The sequence below is a fragment of the Diuraphis noxia genome, unplaced genomic scaffold (genome assembly GCF_037042655.1).
Source record: "Diuraphis noxia isolate RWA-SAM2 unplaced genomic scaffold, SU_Dnox_SAM2 contig0003, whole genome shotgun sequence".
Taxonomy (NCBI): Eukaryota; Metazoa; Arthropoda; class Insecta; order Hemiptera; family Aphididae; genus Diuraphis; species Diuraphis noxia.
In genome coordinates, this window is record NW_028301713.1 from 81,634,313 (window position 1) to 81,653,231 (window position 18,919).

Sequence of the window (18,919 nt, forward strand, 5' to 3'; positions counted from 1 at the left end):
GAACCGGTTATACAGCGGGTCGTTTTTATGTGTGTACTGTGTTTATGATTATTATATTATTATTATGTGTACCTACGTCGTACGCCGACGTGCCTCTTTCCCCTGCAGCGACCCTTTCTGTACGACTCATTATATGATAATGCACATACTACCAAACCGAACGCATTAGGTTTTTATAATTTCAACCAAAACGTTTCAAGCCGTTTATTCCGACCGACTGCAGCTACTTTTTGCACTCTTTTGACATGACGTATCCCGTGAACACGCAACCAGCATACAATTGGGGAACGTTGGCTGTTGCGTAAAGCGTAACGCGATGTAGAGGATCTCCGGTCACTTCTCTTTCTCTCTTCCACCACTCGCCGTTCCATCCGGTAGAAATCCAGGAAACTCTTGTTTCCTGTTCCAACATCAGAATGGGATTTTCGACTTGTCCTCGGATATATTAATAATATAATTATACCGATATTTTATATTATTATTGTTGTATGCGTCATGAACCATGATAATATTATCGTATGTACCCCGTAATTCGGTCTCGACGCGTCTGATTACTCTGATTTTTGTTCTGGTGGAGAGGACGAAATATTAAAATGAATAATCATAATTAATAAAAACGATAATAATTGAGGAGATAAATAAAATTATTTTAAAAAACATGTCGGTTGATAAAAATAAGGTTACAAATACGAAACTTGATAAAGTTGCAGCGTGGAACGATTTAGAATGGTCTGCCAAAATAATAACAAAAACATTATTATTTTTCGTATTCATCCGAATGGTTTACACTCCACTCCCCCTCCACCCATTAAACCGTGCGTCTCGCAGGGTCTGCACTTTGAAAAAACATTGTTTATTCCATAGCCAATAGTATTAATCGATAATCCAGTTGATAAATTTAATATTATTATTATTTAAAAATTTTTCTATAAGCTCTAAACGGGTTCAAATAAAACGTTTTTATCTCACAAACCTGTTTTGTTCGAGTGTATTTTTGTCTATTCTAAATACGTTAACAATGCGTGAAACGCGAATGGTTGTATTTTCAGTGATGCTCGTGTTAAATGTGCGTAATGGACATTTTAAGGTTCAATTAAACGTCTATAGTACATTGTGCAATAAACAACACATACTAGAAAAAAAAAACGGAAATAACGAAAAAAATATCGTTTATATTATAATAGTAGTGGAGTGGATTAGGCGATTAGCCGCGGAGAAAAATTATGAGCAATTACACTAACAAAGCGACGTATAGTGTAGACTCGATGTACTGTAAATAGTACCCATTTAACCGTATACATATTTATTGTATTTTAATTTTTAGTATACCAAAAACAGTATTATAAAATATTACATTGAAACATGATAATAATTATTATTATTACTCGTTCTCTGAAATCTCATAAAATTAAAATTAACGGGTGGTGTCGAAAACGAAATATCGCGGTCACATAATTTATTTATTTTTATTTTTCGTTACATCGACGCTCAAATAAACATCCGACGAACTTCAACGTGCTCGTTTAGTCTCAGTCGAGTCCAAAACAATTGGAGGCCGAGTGTTCGGTATAATAATAATTAAGAACGATCAATTTCGTTTGAATTCTCTGATAGATTGTATGTGTACTTAAACAATATTAATTACATAATGTAGACCGTTTGTACTGATGACTATTTAGTATTTAAACATTTTAAACATAACAATCTATATTATTTTAAATACACCATTACACCGGCTTTGTTTACTGCTCGTCTGCTCGCCATGGAACGTGGTGCTTTTTAACATCGAGAAAATATAAATATGAAACAAATCATAAATAGGTACGTGGACACGACGACGCCCAACGAATCCCGCGCGTATTAATACCGGACGTAACATTACTTTTTTTCATCTTAGCACTCTTCAACTTGCCATTAAATTACATTTCGTCAATATTAAGTCACATAACATCAAAAACTTTGTACTCGCTAGTGTTCACGATTGTGAGCGTTGATCGTTTAAAACAAATCTAATCGAAGCGGCATTTCAGACGTTGAAAGGTTAGTCGGTTTTTTAATTGTTAATAAACTATAGAGTCAAGGTCTATTTCCTGCCCCCCACTCCTATCAGCTGTTACGTCTGTTGTCACCAATCTTTACCGCGCGATATGGTTCCGCCCCTCGATGTTGTTTTCGACTCGCGTTCACAACATGATACATATTTTGTATAAAACGGTTTTTTAAAAGCATATTTTGATCGTTGAAGATAAATATAACGTGATGAGTCGCGAAACATAATTTCCACATCATAAGTACATTAAATTGTATAATATATTACATTGTGTGTGATTTTAATAAGATTTCATGCTGTACTGTCTTAAAAAATGATTTAATTATGATTCATAACTCATGTTAATAAATGTCAAAAAAATACATTTTATAGATGTGTACAAAATGTTCAATTGGTATGATGGCTGAATGCATAATATTATTTGTATGTAATATATAACATCATCATATCATTGTGTGTCAAGTGTTCGAACTAATTTACCGTGTATACATAATAATATATCCATGTTAATTATATAATAGGTATAAGCATATTTATATAATAACAATAACTCATAAAAAAAAAAAAAAAAAACGTTTTCCGTTCCGAATTTTTGTTGGCCATAATATATATAATATACCTATGTATATATTTGGTTACTTCGGAAAAAAGGTGACAAAATAAATCCATGTTAATAAAGTTAAATATTTAACCATTCAGGTATGTATACTAATTGGATGTCTAAATATTAACACACGCTAAAAAAATACTATATTAGTTAAATATATATTACTATGAGCTTGTATTTATATGGTTTCTTTTTAGGAATAATATGTACGTCGTTGTGTTTTTCATTACAACTGGCAATAATATAATACACTTACGGGACACTAATGTACGCACATGTTTATTAATACCATTATAAAAATTGTATATAATATATATATATGTATATATGTATATATCGTCAAACACAGATAGCCGAGGGTCGCCAGCTGCCAGCATGTACATGCCGACGACCGTTTTCCAAAACGATACGCGTCGCGGAATAAAGTCGATTGTTTTATATCGGCGTCGGAATTACGTGCTCGCGAGTGTGATTAATATTATTATTAATATATATTGCTCAACCGAGAATACAATATAAAAACATATATATGTTTAGTAAAGAGAGTCGACATTTCTCACTTACAAACTATCTGTCAGGGGAGTAGTTGTGGGAAGGGCACACTAACACGTTATGTGAAACTTATATTGTACAATTTAATAACCAATCGATGGTGGATCATTCGGCATTGTCGATAATGATACAAAGTTATGTTTTTCAAACGTGAGAATGTATAAAAATTGCTTAGTATCTTATTACTATCATTATTATTGTCTCTCCCCTCTCTGCCTCTCTCTGCCCGTCACTGGATAACGCAACACAAAAACGTTGTCGTCCTGCGTATTATCACTATACAATGTGATACACAATATATACACAGTGCCGTGTAGGAAAAAATAAAAGAACCGCAAGAGTTCGTTGACGCTTTTGTATTTTGTTATAATAATAATATATTATCATCAAAATTCATCGTATATCATTCCTAACCCACACCCCTCCCCCGCAACACTGAAAAAAAAATGAAATACGGACGAATTACCCGTTGCGCGCTGCCGGCTCGTACGTGACAACTGAAGTCTGAAACGACAACGGACGCAATCTGTCCATTCTGTCCCTCCATAGGTTACAGTCGTGCCCTAAAAGAGGAATATTGTGCGCACACAAATAGAGTACGCAATCGTTGCGCTTACGAAACATGAAAAATGTGTGTGGACCATCGCCACCATTAGGTATATTATTATGTAATATTTTACAATGTGAAGACTAAAACCTTTGATAGAAAAACTATGATTAGAGTACTTTTTCATCACAATATAGGGTTTTTCATTCTTGGAATCGGCTACATGGATTTAAAAAAATAAAATGTTAAATTGTAGTGATCGAAAAAATTCAAATGTCCCGTTAGTTATAAAGTATACGTAATCATATCATTACAATTTTTTGATCGCCGAGGACGGTATTGGTTCGCGCTAAATAATTATTATATCATCGTTTTTAATGATAACGGAAAATTGTTCGTTGGTATTAAAAATTCGCCGGCTTAAAACCCCTCGAAACAAACCCGTAAATGGATCTCCACCTGAGCGCTTTAGCTCATACCCATAATAATAACACCGTTTATATTATTACCTCTTTGAAATATGAATATTTATATAAGTGGTCGCGCGTGAGAGTGTGTATACCTTATAGGATATTATTTGTTGACCGTATAGAGGAGAAATTATTACCTACGACGACGACAACGTTCTGCATGATCAATCTGTCGTGGAGAGTTTTTTTTCATTTCAGCACGCATCTATCCGCGCTTTCTATACATCATTTGGCTTTCGCTCGTCCGCCAGTTGTGTCGTGTCGTCGTGTGTCGCTCGGTCAAAAACGTCTCGTTGCAGTTATACTTACCGTCCACGTAATAAACTAATGCTAGGTACCTAAAATACCGAAAACTCGTACAGAGTATCAGAGTAACCAAAATTAATATAGTAAATAAAAACGAATATCGCCGTATAGTCTAGTATAATACAGTCACACGCCGTCCGACATACTCGTTCGTTTGATTATTATTGTTATGTGTATTTTTTGTTTAAAACGTAAAAGTATAAAAATAGAAAAATAATCATATTGACCGTTGTTTTTATCGTTTTTGCAGACACGTCGTACGAAAAAGCCTGCCGCCGAGGAAGCGCTCCCACGACTCCAGTGCTCGGCAACACCAGGTCGCTGGAACTCACGCCCTCAAGAATTGTAGTGAGTTATTGTTAAATAATTTTGGTAAAAAACGTAATAATAATTACCATGTACTAGTAAATATAATTGTTCTGTACCATAATATTATATGTGTTTCATTTAATATATTCCATGCGAAACGTACACTTTTCGGGGTACCTATTTATCTATAATATGTACATCATCGTGTATAAATCGTAATAGTCGTAATACTCATACCCATAATATTGATCATCCGTCCTAGATCGTTTGTCGGACGTGTTGGTTTTTCGTAATGAAATTGGAACGACCGACAATTAATGTGTTTCGTCGGGTACCGTGTTACTGCTCGAATAACGGCTCGTGCGGACATAATATTCTGTGTAAGGTATGTCCAACGTAGACGTTTTGATCTCAAAAAGAGTGAAGAAATTCTTCAAAGAGATTGTCTCTCTTGTATGAAAATTATTGGACTTCGATGACGCGGTAGACACGGGCAATTAATGTCAACACGATGACTTTGGGTTTCAGCTCGTAAAACTAAATTGACTCATCTAACAAACTAGCGTAAGATGTACGCGCATCCGCTATAACATACGTGTAGGCACTATAAAAGATCGGTGTGCTTGTACTCGTACACATTAATACGTATTTTATGGTAGTTGCGGGCCAGGTAATAATTATTTTTATGGGAAAATTAGAAAGATCCACTTGGTCGGATACGCACATCGTCGTTCAAAAATTAAATAAAGAAAGAAAGGTGTGCTTTACGATGCCGAACAGGAATAGATGAATATTGTTTGTCGATTATTCCAAAACAAATAAAAGTAACCAGTGTGCGTTTTTTAAAATTTCATGTGATTATGAATAAATTAAATATAATACATATTTATGTAAATCATAATAATATGTGACTACAATAAAATTTTAATTTCGTATTTTCGTGAAGGCATGAATTTTAAACTATCCATACAATTTTATTCTATCTATTTTTTTTTCCTTTCACGAAGTCCATAATTATCTAGTAATATCATTCTAGCTCATGAAATGAAATGTAATGCTTAACAGTGATTTTAGATTTGTTAGAAATGATAAGGAAATTACAGAAATGCAGATGTATCTATCTATTTAATAAGTGGTCGGTATAGGCCTTAGGTACACGTGTATTCATGTTACATGGATCTTAATATAATTGGGTTTCATAATATATATTTAATATTTACTACACGCAGTAGGTACTATATAGGTACGTACCAATTTGGTACATAATACAATTGTGTTCAAACGACGCCTTCAGCAATTTTGTAAATTCATTGTGATTCAACGTGTTGTTAAAATATTAGCACCTCTTAGGCAATTATCTCTCTATTTCTCTCCCTTCCTCTCTCTCTCTCTCTCTATATATATATATATATAGATCACTGACCGGAAAATTCGGGAAAAAATGTTAGTCTTATAATGAATGATAAAAACTTAATATCTTGACTAAGCTAGGTTGTTCAACAATCTAAAATTAAATTTGATTTTAAGGATATCAAAAATAATCATTTTATTTTCATAGTCATTTCGAATGGGAAACAGATACAATTTAAAAAATTGTAAATGTAAGCTTGGAAATATGTTGATGTTGATAATTTTTTTTTGTGTTTATAAAAGAATGTGAAAAGTATCGTATATTGTTGCTTATGATGAAAAACATTTCAACCCGTTTCCCTATAGAATAATAGATTTTAATAATAATAATTATAAATTTAAACCATGTGTATCATGGACTTCTAGTAATTTAGGATTGGCATACAAATATATTTTAACACTGCCATAGTGCCATCAACTCAGGTACATATATATTTTACAAAATTATTTAAATACACTATAAATATTGATTCATACCATTTGCGTTTTGCGTAGGTAGCATGTGAGTGAACATTTTCGACATTAAAATTTATTAAAAACACATTAAAGAGCAAACTATCGGAATCCAAACTAGAGGCGTTTATGCTAATTTCCGTCGAAAAATAAGTACTTTATAATATAGACACAGATGACATAATCAATGAAGTAACTAGTACCTCTAAAGGATTAACTAAAGGATTAATGTATTAATTGGTTATGTAATTTGAGTATATTTTTATTCATAAGTGCCGGCTTAGGTACAGGTTTTCCAGGCCGAATTTTTATCCTAGTCCTTTCTTGGATGTTTCACATCTGCTGGATATCCCACGACAACTCATTTTTTTACATGTTTATAGTAACTATTTAATAATTACTAGTAGGTGTTTAATTTATGTAAAGTTTTCAAAAATATGACTGTTAAAGTTGGGTTTTTCGTGTCGAGTTGACTTTAGTTTCTGTTTTACATTCCTAGTTCTGCCTCTGCATCTGTGTAGGTGCTTCTTTTATATAAGGTGTGCGATGTGTGTATTTAATTAGTATTAACATTGTAAGATAGTTAATAGGCAAACTATAGGTGTAATAAATAACGTATTGAATATACGTTACGTACGTACTGGGCGTATCATATTCGTAATGAGAAAAAATAGCTCAGATTTTTATAAAATGTTTATTTTATACCGATTTGTTCATGTGCAATGTGCTATATATAATATAATGAATTGACTTCCCGGGAAACGAGCGCTTTCATATATACTCGACGAAATATCATAATGTTGCATTGTTTTTTTATCACTAAACTACTCTGTATTGTCCGTCAGCCATGTGATGGGTTGGTCGTGGATGAAAAGCGTTTTCAAACTAGCATACTACGCCCACTGATTGCTGTTATTTTGGGTATTATATGCTTGTAGGATATGGTGGCTCGATTTATTGTATTTCGTGCGCGTAATACAATATTATATTGTATTATGTATTTATGTAAGGTGTATACATACAATTATAAAAAAAAAACAGTTTCACGTTTGGGAAAAAATACCTTATTTAAAACTTTCACTCCAAACTACACAAATAACTGTTATCATTCGAGCATGGGTAGGAACGATGTCGTAAACCAAAAACGCGGTTGTACAATGTCGTGTGACATAATATTATTTTTTGTTTGCAATTTTTGTATAAGTGAGCGTGTTAGGTTAATAATACCTACCTACTTGTATCGATCGAGATGATTTTGTTTTCTATGACATGCATTTAAAATGGTATAGTGGTGGGGTGCTAACATTTCCTTTGACGTTTTTTTTTCTTCAATAAAACGTGAATGTATTTATTTAAAAACAAATATAATATTATAAATTAATGTTTTTCAATATCTCCCCCCTTGTACATTGCTGTATACGAGACATATTTGTGATTTACATCGATAATAGTAAATCGAAATTTACTTGACATACTCTAACAATTTAGTTTTTTATCAACAGAATTTCTTTTCAAAACGGTCGTTCAGGTCAAATCCGCTAAAACGGACCAAGAGTGTCACGAAGTTGGAGCGAAAGAAAGCGCTGGAATCTGATGGGTAAGAAAAATGAATAATATAATTATAAATTATAATACCTATGTATTTTATTGTACATTGAAAATACCACTTTCCAGTGGCACCAAACCCCACTAACAGGTGTTAAGACAATATTACCTGTAGGTTGTAATAGGGTGGGTGGCAGTGGCGGTCCTATTGAACGTGCGATGGGTGGAACGCCCCCCCCCCCTGGTTAAATTTAAAATATAAAATTATTACATGAAATAAATTTTTTTATGACTTCTATTTTTGAGTACTTATTGTATTTAATGTGAAAAATATTTCCTCCCCTGGAATTGATCAAGGACCGCCACTGGTGGGTGATAGTCCTACTGTTCTAACCAAAGGCTAAAGACACCATTCTGTGTGACTGCTTGATATCTGTTTGACGCAATGATGTGCAATGCCTCACGTTATAAATGGGTGATGCATCTATTTGATAATAGAATTTTTTTAGAATTCTACACCTTTCCCCTTTCAGTGTTTAATATTATGAATTATATTATTCCTTACCTGACTAACGTCCTAACTTTTAAATTAGTCTTCTTGAATAATATATTTCGGTTAAACTTTAAAATTATTTTAAAATGAATCGGTTGTATCAATCTTTGTATTACGAGTTTAAAAATAAATAAACATATTTACATGTAAATTGTAGCTACGAGTCACTAGTATTCGTTTTGAAAAATATCAATTAAATAAACATAAGTTTTTATAGAGATGGTGGGAGAGGGAATGAGGGAGCACGTTCGCAGTAAGATAGGTACCATAGTCTTATGTTTGTAATAATATTTTGAAGAGATGGCTAGTACATCACCAGATTTCGGGACTAAAAAATAATAACGAAAAATTACAATTTTATGATTTTTTTTTTTTCAACACAGAAACGTTAGCCCGAGCAGTGGTCCTAGGCTGAGGACGTCCCGTTCTCACGAATCGCTTCTGTCTGGCCAGTCACAGAGCATCATGCAATCGTTGGACCTGAGCAGCGGCGGTGTAGAAATCAAACCACTACATCCGTCCGTGCTGGGCCGGGAAAACTGTTTCCAGGTGACATTGCCTGCGGGTAACACAAGGTACTTTTCGTGCCGCACAGCTGAAGAACGCGACAAATGGGTGTACAGGTATGTTTTATTGAACATTTTCAAATACTCGTTTGATTGTCATTGCAATAACATATTCACATCGGTTTTCTGCACAGTTTGAGGAAATCCGTACAACCCGACCAGGAGCACATACGCCGCACAGAAAATGCGTTGAAAATATGGATTCTAGAAGCCAAAGGGTTGGCTAACAAAAAAAGGTAAGAGATCGTATATTTAACCTACAAATTACTGCACACTGTGATTATGTCTGTTTTAATTTTATTGATTTTGATTAAAAAAAAAGTTACAGTTCTACAAAACTAAATGATTTTTAATATACATATGTCGAAATTATTTCTGAGGTATACTTATTAAAGTATTTTTGTTTAACCAGTATAATAGGTTTTCACATCCCATAATATTTTAACTTTGCTCTCATATTTTTCTAAACATTTCAAATTTCAATGGACTCGTATGCATATAATTAATATCGAATATTGATCATCCGTTTATTATTTACAATAATACTCCTTTTACATAGATTTAAAATATTTTTAAATAAATAAAACAAATTGTTCAATATTTCATATTATCGATATTATTTTAAACATTATTTATAATGATTATATTATTATTATTAATATTGATGGCCCTCACAGGTATTTTTGTGAACTATGTCTGGATAAAACACTGTTTGCACGAACATCATCAAAACAGAAATCCGAGCTCTGTTTTTGGGGAGAACATTTCGATTTCACTAGTCTACCACAAGTTAATGTCATAAATGTGCATTTGTATCGAGAAGGCGAGCGAAAGAAGAAAAAGGATAAGAGCTTCTTAGTCGGTATGGGCGTAATATATTAGTTTATTTGTTTAACATTTTTTAGAAATATCCTAGTTGAGAGTTTTTTTTACTGTACTCTTAGGCACTGTAAGCATTCCGGTACAAGATGTCACATCCAGATTCCTTACCGAGAAGTGGTACCCGGTGACCACAGAGAAAACCCTCAAAGACCCTCCGTCCTTAAGAGTGAAATGCCGTTTTCAGAGTGTAGACATACTTCCCGTACAAATCTATCAAGAATTCTTACAGGTGATTTTTATTAATTTTTATTATTAAATCACCTTGCCCTGAGTGTCCAATCAAACTTTAATCACAAAATCTTATTGTTATAGTATTTGAGAACGGACTACAAAACTATTTGTGAAATCTTGGAACCTGTTGTTGGCGTCAAGGCCAAAGAAGATATCGCCACGGCTCTGGTGCACGTCATGCAAAAGGAGAACCTAGCTAAGGAGTTCCTGTCTGACATTGTAATGATGGATATTGAAAAGGTTGAAGATGATCGTCTGACATTTAGGGGGAATTCGTTAGCCACTAAGGCAATGGAAGCATACTTGAAGTTAACTGGAGAAAAATATTTACATGAGACTCTGAGTGAACTTGTATCAAATGTCATGCAAACTGGTTTCGATTGCGAAGTGGATCCTTTAAAAGCGGGTAGTGCGTCAAATTTGGCCAAACAGCAAGCCAATTTAAGGAATGCCGTTGAAACCACATGGAATCGTATACTCTCTTCCCATACGTCATTTCCATTGTATGAGATTATTTATATTTTTATAACCACATGTATTGTTTCATTTTAAGTTTTGATTTTGTTTTAGTGAACTTCGGGAGTGTTTCACAAGGTTTCGTGAACGTATGAATGGCTCTGGTCGTCACGATATTAGTGACAATTTAATTTCAGCGTGTATTTTTTTGAGATTTTTGTGCCCAGCCATTTTGTCTCCTAGCCTGTTCAACATTACGCATGGTGAGTTATTTATATTCATATATTTAGATAACATTTATTTAAATGAATTTTTGTATCATTCATAGAATATCCTAATGAAAAAGCAGCAAGAAATTTGACATTGGTAGCAAAAACACTGCAAACCTTGGCTAATTTCACACGATTTCAAGGAAAAGAAAATTTTATGGAGTTTATGAACGATTTTCTGGAACGTGAAGCAGCTTCAATGAAATCTTTCTTGAAAATTATATCTGTTAGTCTCAATTTAAATCTCAATCATATAAGCTCATTATTGATAATTTTATTATTTAAAAGAAATATGTTTACATATTTTTATATTGTATCAATTATTTATAAACTTTCTCATCACATTTGCAGACCCCTGTTCCAAATGGTTTTTCAACTCCACAAGACCACTCAACTGAGTTTGATGGACATATCGACCTTGCAAAACAATTGAGCATACTTCATACATTGTTGATGGAATGTGTGGAAAAAATATCCCCTGTACGTCTTCAGGAAGTAGAAAAGTTGCACATGATACTAGAAAGAATACAATTAGCACTTGCTCAGCCCGCTGGAGTTCGAACACCATTAAAAAGTTTTATTGAAAATCAACCATCTAATGAACAGAATAATGTTTACCAGCCTGTACAACATCAAAACATTTTTAGGTGTGTAGGATGTGGAGCAAATTGATTAATATAATTTGAATTTAACAATAATAATATTTGATTTGTATTTGATTTTAGATATAATGATCCAACTTTGAAAGATGGTGCTCAACGTTTGTATGGGTCAACTCAAGGGTCATCTTTAAACAGCACAAATAATTTGGTTGGAAGTTCTACATTGTTGTGTGAAAAACGTCCTATGACCAATACGACTCGTGCGTCAACTCTACCCCGCAATGCATTTTTCTCGTCTAACCCAGGTTCTCCTAATTTACAACTTTGTCCCAAGCTAAAATTTGATGAACCAGTTACCACGTACAATGGATTCACTCCTCATCATCATATCAATCATAATAATGGTCACAGTTCTGATGTTGAAATCGACCCACAGCAAAAGGGAAGCCAAATGTCCATATCCACATTATCAAATGTAGCATCTTCTGGTTATCAGAGTTTTGCAGCATATAGTCAGAGCTCAAGTCCTGTCGATTTGACCAATAACAATAGCAAACCGCCAATGGCTAATGGCAATGCTGCTTTGCCTCCTCTGGCATTTGTCAATCCTGTATATCAACATCATCACCATCACCATCACCATCATCATCACCAAAGAAAACAGCGACCACGGTCATGTAGCTCTTCTGAAGATGAGAATACTCCGGTTAATGATAAAGTAGCTCAAGTGGCGCCAAGATTCCTACCTCCCCATCGAGCTCCAAGAACTAATCCACAGTGTAATGGAGGTGGTATGGCCAGATCATTAGCTTGGAAATGGTCTCCAAGCAAAGTCAACGGAGTCAGCCCTAATCCTAAATGTTTACCTAGTGGTATGTCATGCTCATTTATATTAATGGTGATTTTATTGATTGTTAATTTTTTAAATGTTCTATACAGATGTTAAAAAAGTGTGTCCTGCTGAAATGCCTTTAAGAAGGCGTGTGTCCATTGATTCTAGTCGTGGAATGTCTGAAGACTCTTCTGAGGACGAAGACACAAGAAATCAAAATATTGCCAACAAATTGAAAACTAATCGCTCCATCGATCAGATAAGCGTAAATAAATTAGTGTTATAATTAAATATATTTTACTCATATAAACGATTTAAATTTAGTACCAGAAAGAGATTGAACGTCTTCAAACCAATGTGCAAATACTTAAATTAAAATTAGAACAGGCCGAACAGCAATTGGAATCAGAACCAGATTCACCAGAAATTATAGACAATGAACCAGATAATATGAAAAACATAATAGCTAGGTTAGTATCATTGTGTATTTGTGTCTAATGGATTAAACAACAAATTAAAATGTTATTTTTTAGATTGATGTCTGTGGAAGATGAACTGAGACGTGAGCAGCGTAAAATGTCTGACACACTAACTCACAAGCAGCGTGTGATTGAGGCCCAAGAACACCAGATTGCTGCATTAGACGCAGCTAACAACCGATTGTTGAATGCTTTAAGCCAGCTAAAAGAACGGTACCAAATCACCAATGGAAAAACTAATAGTCCAAGTCCCAATATCAACCATAGACTGCTTGCCGAACTTGGTGAACTCAAGAGCTCATCTTGCTAAAAACTGTCCTTTTGTCATATTCTGTATTTAAAGATAGACAGATAGTATTTTATCTAAAAAAAAGAATATTTAAATATTTTCTCTGAAATAGGTTCAAAGTTTCAAACACAATTTTTTTCGAACTAAGTTTACCACATTGGATAGGTCGCTGCATTATTAAATACATGCGTTTGATGCAAAATAAACTTAATTAAATTACTAATTTCAAATCATTATCAAGTATTATTAATTTTAATGTGTTCTTACATAGTTATACATTCATATATTTTTTTTAATGTAAAATAATAATTAACAAATTTAATATTATTTTAAACTTGGTGGTTTATGCGAATTTATCAAAACTTAATTTTAAGTTTTTAACACAGATGTATTTTTCCTCTTTCATGAATCTTTGTTTTCTTTTTATTATTATTATTTTCTTTAACGATGATAAGTTTTTAGATTTTAAGCGCATTATGATCATTAAGTTAGCTGCTAAATGTTCCTTATAAAGTTTTCAGTTTATATTACTTAAGGAGTATGTTTAATTTAACAAACTGGTAGTGTTTAATATTATTATTTTAGTGTGTTAATCTATGATTATTATTATTTATTAATTATTATTTTTTTTTTTTTACATTCTGTTAGAGTTATGTTGTTGAATTTTTTATTTTTATTTATTTTTCAATATTGATTTGGGTGTATCAAACTTAAAACAAAATATGTCATGATTTTGGTTTTATTTTTTTCGTGTTTTCTTGAGAATAAGTTTTGTACCAAAGATTATTACTGACAAATCATTGTATTAATTCTTAAAGGACTGATGAATTATACATTTTGGTGACCTTTAAAATTTGAGTTTTCTCATTTATTTTCCTATATGTTCTAAGCATTTCAGATAGTTATTCCGATTTCTTTATGAACATGATTTGGAACTGATTGCATTTGTATATTCATTTATTATGGCTAGGTATAGAATATTCAAATAAATTAGGATATAAATTTGTTTCTAAACAACAAACTTTAATACAAAAATGAATTTGCTATTTTTTTATACAAATTGTGGTCCGTGGAAATTTAATTGGTATTTTTAGCATGTTTATGCATTTTAATTTTAATATCTTATTTTAAGTAGAAGTTAGACATGAATAAATTACCTAAACACGCATTATTTTTTGAATTAATACTTATGTTATAATAAGCTGCACGATATTACAATTAGAACCTTGTAAATTGTTTCAGTAAAATTAAATTATCACATACCTAAGAGATTAAGTAAGAATAGATAACCGACAACCGAAAAGTAACTACAGACGTTTTTGATTGTCAAATGAGTAGAGTTATTATTTTGTACCAATAGTATTAAACTAATAACTATAGGGCTCGGAAATTGATGATGACCTAAAAAAGTATGAATAAATGATCTAAATATAACGGAAAATGCCTTTAAAAAAATTACTATTGGCAATTATTATTTATTATTTTGTATTTTTAAACAACTAGTTAAACATTTTGATGTATATATTATATTATATTTACAAACAATGTAAATACCTATCGTCAAAATACATTCAAGACAAATAAAATTGATATCTAATTAAATTTAGATTACATTCAACAATAATCTAAAAAGCAGTGCATGCTTAATACTTTCCAAATTAAACGAGCGGCGGTTTACAGTATGCAAATGTTTATAGGTACTTGGCTAGTGCACACGCGACAAGCAACTACAATATTTGAACATGAAATGACATGTCGTTTTGGCGGTCGTCTTAAAGTGATTTTCAGTTATAATAATTGTAAATTGTATAACTAAATTACTCGAATGACAATGTTCTGGTCACCCTTCGAGTTCTTTGGGTGAGCGCTACGCTCAATCGTGACGAGTATTGAGTACATCGGAAGCCGGAACAAGTAATATTTCAGTAGGTGATTAATAATTATTTTCCATTTGTTCACATATCCAATGTTTAAAAGCAAAAATTACGTAAAATAATTGAAAACACAATATTACAATGATAACACTGAAAATAAAGAGCCAAAAAATGCAAATCAAAAGTTAGATGACGTTGAAATATATTTTTTCAACTGACCTCCGTCAAACTAAGACCATGATATAATTATATCATGACTATATAAGACTATCCGAATGGTTATTGCCTATTGGATTATTCTAGATTTCTAGCCCCCTGGAAATTCATCAAGTGTCCGCGTATGGTTTAAGGTTCTATCATATTTTATTATTCTTCATGCTCTAACTGCTCTGATGGTTCTGCTCCAATATTAATTGAAGCTAGTCCAGTGAGTCGTTTTTGAGACATGATTTTGCGGTACTCGACTTCATAGAAGGCTTATAAATATTTGTTTTATGGAAATCGAAATATCTACGACCTAACAAATCGGAGTGCCCCTCTCGGTCTCGCCCGAGTCAGACACTGAGTAGTATTATGTAACTATGAAATTATGCCTTACTATTATTCATTGTTATTACCTATGTAAACATCATATTGGCAGTGGCGTACAAATGGGCGAGATTTTCGGGATAAATCCCCCTCCAAAGACGAGAAAATCAATTTTTGAAAAATATACACTGAAAATGTCGCCATGAGTGTTAAATTAGGTATTTGTCAATTATGATGGGATTGCAATATTTTTTGTAGATTTTAAAGATTGTTTATAATTAATAGTAAATACTAAATTATCTCTGTAGTCCGTGACCAGTTGCCCGTGTGTGTGTCTATTTTTGTAATGGCATACCCGCATCATCGAAATCATAGCCCTATAATTAACTTAGGTCTATGATCGAAATATTATTTTAATTTATAAAATCATAACCTTATCCCTTGTTTATTAAATTATTTATAATAATAATATACTCGATAGCCCAATATGTCCGACGACTGGCGTTCAGTGTCGTAGGTAATCTAATCGTTCAGTGTTCAATTAGTGCAGCGGTTCCCCAACCTGGTAGTAATAAATTATCCCCTAAGGGATAAAAACTCGATTTTTTTTTTGGGGGGGGGGAGGGGGTAAAAGTTTAACTATTTATTTGTATTCCAAGTACTTGATATCCATTTAGTCATGTGTATTATGACTGTAAATGAAATTGTAATAATATATATTTTGTTTTGTTTTTTATCGGGTCGGGGGGCATATAATCTCTAACCTGACTTATGACAATTGAATGTACGCCACTGCATGTTGGTATTATTATTGTTGTAATGACCACTGACCAGTGGCGTACGGAGGATTTTTCAATGGCGGGGTAGAGAGTAGGGCTTGAAAATAAAAAAAAAACACTCAGTTGTCTCAAGATAAAAGAAGATAATGTAAATACTTTCTTATTCATATGAAATGTACGAAAAAAAAAACATAAAAATAATGGGAAATAATATTTATTTATTTATTTTGTCCAGTATTATGATATTGTTGTCACTTAGCTGAGGTTTTTGCGAATTCTTGTAGAATTTCAAACTCGGTCGGTTCTTTGTTTTGATATCTACTAAACCTAATCTGTTAAGACGTTCTTCTGTCATGGACTCGTGAGTCGTGGTTGATCTTAAGTACGATTTTACGACGATAAAGACCATGCCTTTTAATTCATAATATTGTCTACTAGAGAATCGTGAGATGATCATAATAATATAATGAATAATGACATTACAAAATTACATAACGAAAAATATTTGTAAAAGGCTATATTTAGGTTTAGGACTACCGTAATGTTGGCTAACCTGACGATACTCAGCTTGTTGATAATATCGGTTCAACAGTAGCTAACATTTATATATTTATAGATTGTGGTTGGAAATGTTGGAATAATTAAAATATGGCTTAACACACGATTGAAGTTACTATTTTAAATCACGGGTAAATGCTACACGAGCAATAAAAAATTAAATAAATATAAAAACAAATAGGTAATAATAAATAATATGGTTGAAGGGGGGGGGGGGAGTAAATGGTCGAGAGGGCTTCAGTCAGTTAGCCTCCTCCCCTCGTGTACGCCGTAGTAACTACTAAAAATAAAATTTATATTTCGAAACCGGTCATTGGTGTGCGGACTTGATCGTCAGTTGGACGTGAACGCGAGTGCGTCCCATCCGATGACGTGATCGATAATAATATTAGTGGGTTATAGCCGTTAAGGTGCCTTAGTCGTGCTTGAGTTAGTTTGGAATGGGTAGGCCAAGAAAGGATAATTTATTGGAGTCCGACGTCGCTGAAGCCGTCATTCGTGATGCGCTAAAAGTGTTTGTTCTCTCGTCGCTCGTCCGATGGACCGTATTCTTATTTTGCTGTATCTATGTAGACATTTAGTGTACGCAAGATGCAACTGTTTATTTTCATTCATAATATACGAGTATTTATATATATATCTATTGGAAATCAATCCATTTTTTAATTAGGAAGTGACATTTGATAAGGAAAGATTTAAGAGTGTGTTTGAAGCATCGATGGTTCTAAATAGACCGCTATAAGTCGTAGAAAAAGAAGAATAAACACCTATTATAATGAAAATATCGAATAATGCTTGGTACAGTGCCACAGTAGTACTAATTCTGTATCAAGAGATAATAATCAAGACTGACGTTGAACGACATTTTTATCTTTTCATTGTGCACTAATTGCTTGACTAATTGGTTCTGTGGAGTGTCTTTATCATATACTAACATCTTATAGTCGTTCTGTCAAATTAAAACTGAAGAAAGAGGAAGAAACGAATAATGAAAAGGATCTTTAAATACCTAAGTTTAGTTTCAAAAACATTTTACAGTAGAAAATAATGGTAAGTAATTTTGATTTTTAATTATACATGAAATATATTAATTATTAAGCTAATAAAAGTAATCATTTTTTATCATAATGTCATTTTAAGTGGCTCAAATAATAATAATTAATAAATACCTGAGTAAATACCTAATAATTTTTTGCACCTGGCCCCATCAAACATACCTAGTTTGACTTTAGAGCATTTGTTTATATTCCTACAAGTTAGTTTAAAGTTATAAACTATTGCGCTTCCACTTTATTGCTGAACTATTTTATTTAAAAAATTTGTATTGTATTCTATATACCTACGACTATACCTACTAGTATAATGGTTGTATTTGTATTTGTCAAACCATATTTCACGGATTATCTGGATTATTCAACTCGATTTTGCTGTTAAATGACTCATTTTCATAATTGATAACATTTCATAATTGATTATCCCTTTTAAACAATGTTGGCACATGGTAACATAAATTATGATAGGATATATGGGGGAAGCACATTTCTTATATTAATAAGTCTATATGGCCTACATTGAACTATTAAAATCTTTTAGAAGTGTACCCTGAGTAATGTCTGACTAACATTGGATACCTGAAAAATAATTTTTGAAACATGTCACATAAAATCTGAAGCTGTTCTTATTTACCTTTAAATATTTTACAAAATTCAATCATTTTGATTACAGGTTATTATCACCAAATAAATATATACACATAATAAATATTAAAGAAA

At 32.5% G+C, this 18,919-nt stretch overlaps 1 protein-coding gene across 4 annotated transcripts in view; it reads left to right on the forward strand.

Annotated features, from left to right (window-relative positions):
• The window catches only part of raskol (Ras GTPase-activating protein raskol), a 143,157-nt gene extending 128,896 nt beyond the window's left edge, over positions 1-14,261 (forward strand). For all 4 annotated transcript variants that reach the window (XM_089224904.1, XM_089224902.1, XM_089224905.1 and 1 more), the window contains 14 exons: positions 4,783-4,880; positions 8,207-8,301; positions 9,186-9,425; positions 9,503-9,604; positions 10,046-10,230; positions 10,313-10,479; positions 10,563-10,984; positions 11,052-11,200; positions 11,266-11,432; positions 11,558-11,853; positions 11,932-12,680; positions 12,748-12,905; positions 12,965-13,110; positions 13,174-14,261. In XM_089224904.1, the coding sequence (XP_089081030.1) occupies positions 4,783-4,880; positions 8,207-8,301; positions 9,186-9,425; positions 9,503-9,604; positions 10,046-10,230; positions 10,313-10,479; positions 10,563-10,984; positions 11,052-11,200; positions 11,266-11,432; positions 11,558-11,853; positions 11,932-12,680; positions 12,748-12,905; positions 12,965-13,110; positions 13,174-13,429 (3,230 nt within the window). In that variant the 3' untranslated portion in view covers positions 13,430-14,261. The remainder of the gene's footprint in view (positions 1-4,782; positions 4,881-8,206; positions 8,302-9,185; positions 9,426-9,502; positions 9,605-10,045; positions 10,231-10,312; positions 10,480-10,562; positions 10,985-11,051; positions 11,201-11,265; positions 11,433-11,557; positions 11,854-11,931; positions 12,681-12,747; positions 12,906-12,964; positions 13,111-13,173) is intronic.
• Positions 14,262-18,919: the final 4,658 nt, after the last annotated feature.